A 10,895-nucleotide genomic window follows, 5' to 3' on the forward strand; every position below is an offset into this window, starting at 1 on the left:
GAGCGGTGGGAGAAACCCATTGACCTTTTGCTCCGCACGTTTTTGGTCATTATCACATGTAAGTAGAATTAGAGATGTGTTAATATTTATTGTCTGACACGGTTCAAACTAGTTTTTTAATAAATAATTCTGTTTATTGTTGTCAAATACGCTTAATAAGCTCTGTCTGGAAAAAAAGCTAAAGCTACACAGACTTCTCTGCTTTGTTGTTGTTGTCCCACTACGTCATTCATCCTTTAATACAGTGAGGCTCAGTGCTTTAATTTAAATCCAAAGTTGTAAAATGAGTCAGGGTTTTCTTAGTAGCTGGCAAGCTTTTGAACCTCTGCTGTGCTTTGGCTCATTTCTTTTATTGTATTTTTATTAGGTTTATTTTCACAACAACTGTGAAGCAGTTGTTCCAGAATCAGCAGGGACTTTTAAATGGTTACTGGCACAATGACAAATGGCACAAATGGACACTTCTAAAACCAGGCCTAATTTTTTTCTTAAGTCACACGGCTTTAAAAATTCATAAATTGCAAGTGATGTCATTCATTACTATGGGGGCAGTGGTGGCCTGGTGGTTAAGGAAGCGGACTTGGGTCCACAAGGTTTCAGGTTTTCTCGATAGGGGTGACAGGGGTGTGCTGTGTGTCACAATGACAAATAATTCACTTTCTCTAGTTCATGTACTATAAATGGACAGTCATTCAGTGCTTGTCCTGGCAACAGTATTAGTGGCGCATGGAAAATGATGTTGTAATGTTACTTAATAGAAAGTTAAAATGCGATATATTATGTTGTGATGTGGCATGTGGGTTATGAGATATTCATATGAGAGCTGATTGGTTAATTGATTTTGTTATTGCAAGTGAGTTGTGTGTCATACTATTGGCACCATTATTTTTGTTATGCATAACTCATTGACTCCTATGTTGTCCCACAGATAGAACTGACTGTATATGTACCTGTTGATTCAGCCTTCTTTCTCTTCCTGAACTCCTTCAAAGAAGCTCTAAACAGTTCCCTGTTACTGCTTTACTGAGTCTGTGGCAGCCACAGCCCTACAATGGCCGTATCGATTCACAGTCAAACAGCACCGTCAATACTTTTCACTCTCCTTTTCTCGTGCCTCCTCAGTCAGACCGCTGTGATTCTTGTTGCATGTGCTGAGGCACGTTGGGATCAGCAGGGGTGCACTTCGTGTTTCAAGTTCATCATGTCCACACAGGGTTGTAAAATTGAAAAGATGCGGAAAAAACAAATGAAATAATGGTGGTGAAAGATTTAGGAGACTTTGTTCACTCAGCCTCAGTTTGTGCAACACGCGTTTGTTTTCCCCTAGTAGTCTATTACGTCTCCTTGTTGATTTTCGTAACTGCTAATTTATTTAACTGCTATGTATGGCCTTTCTTCAATGTAAAGTGAACATTTTTTTTAAACTTTTAGTCCATAAAATAATTAATCGTGCGTTGTGAAAATGTCACCCAAAGGATGTTGGTTATCCACAGCTACTCCGTGATTGATATGGTAAACAAATTTTAATCAATTAACAGTGATAAATATATTGCCAATTTACCAGAAAATAAAGGGATCTAGACACTTGGCTGGACACACAAGTCCAGCCAAGCTCAGATTGTTTCCCAAGGTCCAAGTCCAGTATTAATTATCCTTATCCTTCATATCTTTGAGTGAAACAATATGGAAAAAGGTAATGGCCAATTAAAAATTAAATGTTATATGTGACCCTCAGGGAGGGTCGTTTACTAAAAAATGTGGAAATTATATTCTCACCAGTTGATGTTCATTGCCATTCCGTTCACTCTGTACTTCACATGGAATAAAACCTCAAGTCACGTCAGAGTTATTGAGTTACAGAAGCAGCTCCTGTTAGCCCGGGGATCTTCATTTTCGTCATTACCCGTGATTGGAACCTATAGAGAATTTATGCAGATGACATTTGGTACAGCGCACAGGTTTCTGCACATGCATGTTGATCAGCTAATAAAAGGGAATAAATGCATACGTGCGACCACTTCATGCCTGCGGGTCATTTGCGAGGCAGCCCCTGGTCTCATTGGTGCTGAGCAGAGTGTGTGCTGTGGACGTAGAGACGGTACAGTGAGGAGAAAAGACACGGATGTATATCTGAAGGCATGGCAGGAGGCATGGTGGTGGATCGTTTTCCTCTTACATGAATATAAATGAAGCATGAAGCGATTTTAGCTTGGAATCCAAATAAAAGATGAAATTGAAGAAATTCATCTACCCTGTGTGCGCGCGTGTGTGTGTGTGTGTGTGTGTGTAGAGTAAATCTTGAAGCTAATGCCTCCGAGAGCCCTAGTCTTTGAATCGAGAGCAGATGTTGGATTCCAACTATCCAGAGGGAAAGAAACCTCTAGTCTGTGTTCAAGGACTTTCAACAAAGTGACTTTACTTCAGTTGTGCTGTAAACCCTCAGCCTTGGCAGCCATACAAAGATCAGGTGCAGGACATTAAAGATGGTTTACTTTAGCACAATCTCCATCTACTGTTGGAGAGACTCGGTACATTCATGAGAAATTTAACAGGAACTGCAGTAAATTTCTTAATTTTCTTCTTCCTCTGTATTTATGATGGCTCCCAACAACACTGCCTCACACTTTTCACATAATTTCTTCGGCTTTAACCGTCAGATAAAAGTTAAAAGAGAGAAAAGCCCTAAGCATCCACCTCCAACCACCCTGAGCTCCACTGTGACTTATAGTCCCAGTGGAAAGGTCAATTCATATCAATGAGACATTTCCTTTGAAGTCAACTCTCTGTTCTAATTCACCAGAGATGGGAGATGAGGGTCGAAGAAGCTAATCATCTCTGCTACTGTGCCATCTAAGAGTCTCTGAGTGATGGATGTAGGAAGGCTGTGTTCTTTCCACAACTACTACATTTCACAGTGTCTAATGCTGATGGCCTACAGGCAGAATCATTTAGATGTTATTGTTGCAGCGTTAAATGAAAAACGGACGAATGGCCTTCATTCAGTGACGTCTACACACGTCAACAACCTGCTTCACACCAACTCTGTAGAAATAGAATAGAAGAAGAGTCTTTTTTGTCATTGTACCACAGGGGTACAACAAATGTGTCCACGTGTATTTTTTGTCATTCATTGTAATGGTTATAATTAAGAACTGTTGTAGAAATTATATAGATAGATATAGATATATTAATTGTAAATGATGGGAAATGCATCATTTAGTCTTTTTTGAAACTCTAGATGCTCCATGAGACAGAGCAACTGACCTGACATTCAAATACATTCAGATCATTTTGAACTTCCCGCAATACCTAACTGGGAAAGGACTACATTTTTTGTCCAAGCCTGATGCCAAAGAGTCAGGAACCTTTAGTTTCTTTACAAAACAGTGTTGTCCTGCAGATAAAAGCAGGTTTTCAACTGTCTCAGTTCTCACCTACTGGGCGTAACTGGGTCAGTCAAACACATTTTAATATCTGGTTTTTCTCTGCCACCACTGCCCAGCCATACACACGACATACTTTACTCTATAATCTAAACTTCTTCAGACCAGACCAATGTGATTGCTCTCAGCGTGGGTCACTTTCCATTTCAACGAGGACGCACATCATTTATTTCAAAGTAATACTTTCAGTTGAAATTGATATGGATTTATTCATGAAACCAGGCTCTAAACAAGCAGCCAACACCAATTTTTCTCATGCATTTACCTTTATCCAGGCACACAATTAAGAGCAACCATCTTCCTGCAATTGTCATTTCTGCTGCAGAAAGCAAACAGGCTTCTGCATTTTACTGTTATTCCAGCCTGAAGGACGTGCAACACATTTAGCTCCTTTTTTCACTATTTCCAGCTGACAATAAGCAACCAGGTCACGTAGGAAACCTTGTACACTGTTCAAGGCTAAATCTCTGTTATTTCAGATCAGTGCTGAGAGCATTTTGTGTGTGTGTGTGTGTGTGTGTGTGCACGCATGGCTACTTCAGTCTTCGCTCTTTTGAAATGCTCTGTGTAGTGTGTCCTTGTTTTTTTTCTTTTTCTTCTTGACATTTGAAGTGAGATTTTGTTCCATGTGGCACATTTGTGCAGCAATTTGTGTGTCAAGAGCAACAGCGAAAACAACACGTTCACACACAGGAGGCTTTGAAGGCCTTTGTCACAAAGCTTTGGATCAATTAGTGCCTCAGGGATTTTTTTGTGCAGCTGATTTTAGGTACATTTTAAAGAAAACATCATTAGTCATTGCTGTTTAACTTTTAGGTTTTTTTTTAACAGTATAAATTAAGTTTTATATCTTTATGTGCTGTTGATCAGGATTCTTACCTAAATGAAAACAATTTAAAAAAACTATATGGTGTTTATACTGGTTTTGACGTTAACGTTTTCGATTCACCTTGTTTTCCAATGTGTAACGTTGCTCATCCGTTTAAAACTGATTTAATACCTCGTCGAGTCATCAGCAGAAAAAGGTCAAATGAAAATGAAATAGATAACAATCTCAGTTCTGTTGAAATACAACCCCTGCAGCAGTCTGTCACTTTCATTAAATGAATCTGAACCTTTTTGTGCAGGCAAGAACATTAATGCAAGCTTCTCCCACCTCATGTCATTTTAAAGGACCATGAGCCACAATTAATTGAAAAAATAACAGTGATGTAGGTACGTCCTGTTTCCACCAGTTTGAAGTGAAACTGAATTATTTGTCATTGTCACACAGCACACTGCACACACAACAAAATAAGACCTCACCCATCACCAAAGTTAAGCACCTGTGGAGATGGTGCCATGCTAATGGGCACCTCAGCAGTAACTTGGTAGCTGGTGGACTCAAACCAGGAGCCTTCCAGACCTGAGACAGCTTCCTTAACCACTAAGCCACCACTGTAAATGTGAGAAGATAAATGCACTTTGTATATTCACCTAGAATGGTAGCATTTAGGGTAACAGTAATAGTAGTTTTATCAGATTCTGCCAAAATGAGGTTCAAAATTTGACTGGTGGCAACAATAAACCTAAACTTTTAGAGAAAAATTGGCACATTTATTGGCTGTCACCTTCTAGTGGCATCTACTGAAATTACAGTTGGTTCATTGTAATGCATGAAACAGAAGGATTGACAGTCAGACTTTATAATACCAGTGGTAAGCGGGCCGGATTAGAAAGCCCAATGGTCTTAATATTGCCCACAGGCCATATTTTGCCAATGTTTGTCATAGTACTTTGATAAGGACTTTAAGCAATCGGTTTAAAAGTTGGGCTTCACATTATTAATAATTGCCCCTGTGAAATAAATCCTTTTGTGAGATGCTACCCTGACCTCAATATAATTGAAGCATTGATGGCATTTTACTGTGGGAATGACATTAATTAAATGGTTGTGACTTGACCGCAAGACATGTGCCTTTGGGAGCCAGTGTTACTGATTGCTGCTTGGACACTGACTTGGCCCATTCCTGAAGGGGAAAATGTCAGAATGGTTAAAGTTCTTGAATAACTGGAGGGGTTTGTATAATATATGGACACACTATTTTAATTTACCCCATCTGTTGTATTTGTTTGTATTGGTGATGTTGCGGCTCCATGCTGATCAGTTCCACTCCCTTCTAATTATCATCAGCATATGCAGACCTTGACTTGATGGTCCTTGAACACTCCTTGGGAGTGCAGTGCAGAGACTTGAGCTCTGCTCCAACTTTAATGAGCTCCTCGTCCACTCAGCGATCAGCGGATCAGCCAGTTCTGGGTGAACACAGATGAAAGTGTGCATGATCTGGAGGCGGCCGAATCCTGCTGCTTCCTCCCTGTGTGGTGGTAACTGGCAGCAAGGTGAAGGCGGAAGCTTGTACGTTCAACCTTCCATCTCATTGAGAGACTGTTCACCTTGATAAAATGAGAACTCAGAAACTTTCGTCTGAAACTTTTGACTAATGCTGTTGACTGATTAGATTCATATAAGCAGTTGATCATGTCACATATTTTATAATTGGTGAAGGAAGATTGAGGATAAATACTGACATATTTGAAATATAGTTTGATTCTGATCTGGTCTTTTTTTATAATAAACTTTTTCGTACCTTTTCTACTCACTTGTTTTGATTAAAAAAACAACCTCATCAAACAAGACACCTTTTAGCCTGTGAATGTATGAATTTCTGTAAACTGGGTCGTCTTCTTAATTCAAAGTCAGTTGCCTGAATGACTGATTACAGCTCACTAGAGCTATTTATTTAAGAAAAAAAGCTTCATTAACCTGGTAATGAAAGAACCTCACAGAATGAAAAACAAAAAGAACAACTGTTAAAACATATATTCCTCAGTTCTTTTCCCTGTAAATACCTCATACAGTGAATCTCCAAACTTCAAATCTGAATTTTAACTGCCCTTTTGGGTGGTCTGAGGTTCATGACTTTGACTGACTGTGATATGCACATTGTATTGGATCCAATGCAGTGCGTTCACACCGGCATACGAGTCAGGTTTCCTTTGTTTCTCTATGATCTGAGACCAAAGACTGATTTAAGCATGCTGACGGTGTTCCCTCCTCAGCTCTTTGAAGGAGCCTGATGATGCACATCAGGCCTCCCTCCCGGGATACGACAGCCTGGCTTTCAGCTGAAGCCTTGTGCTTCATTTGTTCAGCATTCTCTTTTGGTGTTCCCCGCTCCCCCTCTTCACCTTCCTCCTTCACAGCCTTGCTTTTCTTGCTTGATGGTGCAGAAAGCCTTAGATGCAGTTTGAAAAGCAACCTTAAGTATGGAGGGAGTTATGACAGAAGTGACAGGTTTCTCTCTCGCTCTCTCTCTCTCTCTCCCTCTCTCTCTCTCTCCCTCTCCCATGTTTCCTTGTCCCATGAAAGCTTGACCTTGCCATTTTCCCATAGGTTAATTTGACAGACTCTGTGAACATGTGGCGAAAAGCAATTGATTACAGTTCAGAGAGACTTTCATCACCAGGATGGTTATGGGTGTCCAATGTACAGAGGGACAAAAGTGCCCGAAATGTCCTCTGTGCTCGGACGGTGTTTTGTTTGTACAAACTTACTAAATACATTCTTATTGCACTGAGGAAACTGCACATATATATATATACATATATAAATACAGTATACATTGTTTCTTCAAATGTGTAGCAGTACTGATGCAGTACACTTCACACAGCTCAACTCCAAAGTTACCGCTCCCTCCGGTCTACCTTGTGCTTTTCCCACAGAATTGTCATGACAGTAACCCTATCCATCTTTTCCCTCCTTTATTTCCAAGTACAGTTCACTTCATTTTTCTAACCTTTCTCTCCTGGCTTTTCAACAATCTCAGTCCTATTTTCTCTACTACAGTTCTTAGTTTCTCTCCTTCCTCTGCTGTGCACCGGAGATAATGAAAAGGAGGAAATTTCATCAGTCAGCTCCGAACGACTTTTCTGATCTCACTTTTCTCTTTTACTCCATCGCTCAGCTGTGATGCGTACATTAGAGCAGGCAGATTGTGATTAATATCCTAAATTACTCACATGAAACCATCAGCAACACAGCAGCGGGGCCGGGGGGTCACAGAGTTTGAAGTTAAACATCGCCATGGAAGATTTCAAACCTGAGGCATTCGGTTTTAATGTGAAAGTGTTGTAAAAAATGAACAAAACTAAAAGATCTTATTTTTACATCATAACATCTGAACCAGTAACAACATGGCTGCAGTAGAGATTAATTAAATGAATTCTGTTTTTTTTTTTAGGTTTAAAAAAAGTCCCTTCCACTGATCATGTTCCGGTGTATGTCTTCCTTCAGGTGTCCTTGCTGTCCTTATACCGGAGCTGGACCTTGTCATCTCATTGGTCGGCTCTGTCAGCAGCAGTTTCCTGGCTCTGATCTTCCCTCCAATCCTCCAGATCATGGTGTTTTACACAGAGGGTCTGTCTCCACTGGTGTTCATGAAGAACGGCCTCATCAGCCTGGTGGGACTGGTCGGCTTCCTCACAGGAACCTACATTGCCATCGTGGAGATCATCGCCCGCAATCAGCTCAAACAGGTGCAGTGATGAGAGGAGGGGAATCCTTCACAGGTGGACGGTACCGACCCAGAACATTCACAGACTATTTCAGGGCACATTTTAGGGTTTTGATTTTATAAATGTTCTTGCGGCAGTGGGATGCAGCAGACAGTTCTAAAATCACATTATGGAACACCCAAGCAGTGACGTGCTGCTGGATGTTGTGGTCCTGGTTGTCTCTCTGCTGTACTTATACTGTATTTCAATGAGTCCAAGCTCTTAGTGCAATCCATACTTAACGAGATTATAAGAGATGAAAACAAAAAAACCTAGAAAGAGAAGAAAATATTTGAGAAGCAGGTTTTTTTGGGGGGGTATTTTAGAGAATTTGTTTTTCAATTTATGAGACTGAATATATTCATGTTTTAGATTTTATTTTATTAGTTAGATTGTCTAGCTACCTCATTAACAGGTACCAACCTGGTCCTCCAAAGGTTTGTCTTCAAACTCTGCCCCATTTTTTTTTACAACAGGCTTAGAAAAAAATGAATCAATGGTAATGTCACTAAAAGAATGATTCATATCACACACACTGCAGTTTTAAGTTGCAGTATCATTTTCAGTTTACATTTTTCGACAAACACTTGTCACCCCAACCTGCAGTTACTCGCCAGATTATTATTTGAAATTGCAAACAACAGCTTTGAAGAGGCTGAGAATTTCAAAGCTACCTGTTGGGCTGACGCCAACAAAGGGCGATGTTAAAATCTAATCATGCTTATGCAGACAAAATTATTTAGTTGTTATGAAATTGTAGTTGTAATCATACAGAAATCCATTAATATATTTGCAGATTCTAAAACGTGTACAGACTGAAGACTGTCTGTACACATATTTGTACACATATTGTAAATGCAACCAATGTGGATAAAACTGTCCATGTTCTTCAAATGTTTGACTCCAGATACAAAACACATGAAGTAAATATTTGCAAACCTAGTAAGAGGGCAACAAGTGACTTAGTATGTGGTCATTTTAAACCTGTCTTTTCCAATTTGGTGCTTTTTCATCGACTAAAATTAGCAAAGTGCAATACTAATACAAACAGCAGGGGGCAGCAGTCTCACAAACGTGCTGTGAGTGAACTTTCAGATAAACCCGTGTCAAGTGGCAAACAAATCACTGCCACACTGTGTTTTAATTAACAAAGTTTAATTGTGTGCCCCCTAGTGGGATTAGGTAATATTCCAAGAATTCAGTATTTATAGCAAATCGATATAGCAATGAACAGAAACAAGAATGCATCTAGTTCTGGCCAACTTGAAGGTGTCTTCCTTCTAAATTGTTGTTGAAAAGACTATGTTGTTTGGATGATTTAAATTATTAACACCATTAACTTATCATGTAATTGTTTGCTTCACCATTTTGGGTTTCACGTTGATATGAAAGCTTTTGCTGGTGCCATTTCTTTTAATATTATACATGCTTTGTATATTATGATATATTGCTCTTACATTTGCACATGAATGCTCTCTACAAAACTGTACATTGTGATTTAGATTCAGAATTCACTTAATTTAAAAATTTAAGTCCTTCAATAAGTGCTTAAGGGAGTTAATAGGAGATAAAGAAAAGACCATATAAGGACAAACATACATAAATTACTAAACTATATTGTTTATAGATATGAGAAAGAAATCTTTCCATAATGTTCACGTGGGACCTTTGCTGTATCAGGTTATTGTCAACATTTTACTTTTTTTTGTGATGAAATTGTTTTTTTATGGATTTTACTGTTTCGATAAACATAAAACAGCAGTTATTTAATATGTTGTAGTAACCAGTGTTTTAACTATTTTGTAAACTTTAACTGTTTAATTTTAGAAACACTTCTCTGTGTACAATAAATGTAGCATAATTGTAAAAACAAAAAATGTTGACGAAAAGTTGTAAATAAAATCCCATATGTATGTCCATGACAGAAACAGATAAAACACACAAGTTTCATGATGAATTGTCAGAATCTTTTGTGTTATTGTTAATGTCAAAAGATATTTATTTTAGACTTAAAAGGCCTCATGAGCAAAAGTAACAAATGTTATTAATGATGTCTGTGAACTTCCCCAAAGAACGTGTTTGTACTGATATGGTTTATTTTATCCTTTCACCAGTCACTTCATGTTTCATTGAAATCCCAATCTAAAGGTGAACGGCTGTGAAAACAGATTGAAAAGAGTGTCAATGTATACAGTACTAACTGAAGGCTGATTCAAATCTTCCTGTCATGACCTCAGTTCTTCAGAGTAAATTCCAATAAATATGTCCATGGGTATTTCTGCCAAAACAGACTTCTTCTTTTTTACTTTTTCTCTTAACTTAAAAGTTATTTTTTTCTGTCATCTCACTGAGCCTAATTAAGTGCCAGCGGCACTTAATTCAGTCAAGTCTGAGGATTTAGGAAATAATTTCACCAATTCTGCTGTACATAAAATAACCCTGATGCCCATCTATGTGAAATTAGAGAACAGAGGTTGCATATATTGTTTATCCAGGGTTAAAATTTAAAGTTACTCTGAGGAACAGCTACTTGTGCTGCATCCAGTACATGAATGAATGAAAATAATTTCATTCTGACAAGTTAAAAATTAAAGACCACAAACGGGGCCAGGAAATATGTTAAATAAAAATAATGAAAATAAAAATGTGCCGTACTTCTTTGTTGAAACTATGTTTTATTTCTGCACCATTGCCATTTTGGTGAGAACAGGTGGAAACTACAGGCCAATGTGTGTTTACATTTTTTGAATGTTCATTAACATGCATTGTCTTTTTCCAGTTAACAAACAAAAGATTAAAAATCCATTGCAAACCATTTTTATCCAACACAGCAAGAAGAAACTAGAAGACAGTTTT

At 38.5% G+C, this 10,895-nt stretch overlaps 1 protein-coding gene across 1 annotated transcript in view; it reads left to right on the forward strand.

The window, feature by feature from the left end:
- The window catches only part of slc36a1 (solute carrier family 36 member 1), a 23,938-nt gene extending 13,612 nt beyond the window's left edge, over positions 1–10,326 (forward strand). Inside the window, exons 11-12 of the mRNA XM_025062988.1 lie at positions 1–58; positions 7,780–10,326. The exon at positions 1–58 is cut by the window's left edge and continues 103 nt beyond it. Of these exons, the coding sequence (XP_024918756.1) occupies positions 1–58; positions 7,780–8,030 (309 nt within the window). The 3' untranslated portion in view covers positions 8,031–10,326. The remainder of the gene's footprint in view (positions 59–7,779) is intronic.
- Positions 10,327–10,895: the final 569 nt, after the last annotated feature.

Source organism: Cynoglossus semilaevis, chromosome 15, assembly GCF_000523025.1.
Source record: "Cynoglossus semilaevis isolate Cse_v1.0 chromosome 15, Cse_v1.0, whole genome shotgun sequence".
NCBI classification, from domain to species: Eukaryota; Metazoa; Chordata; class Actinopteri; order Pleuronectiformes; family Cynoglossidae; genus Cynoglossus; species Cynoglossus semilaevis.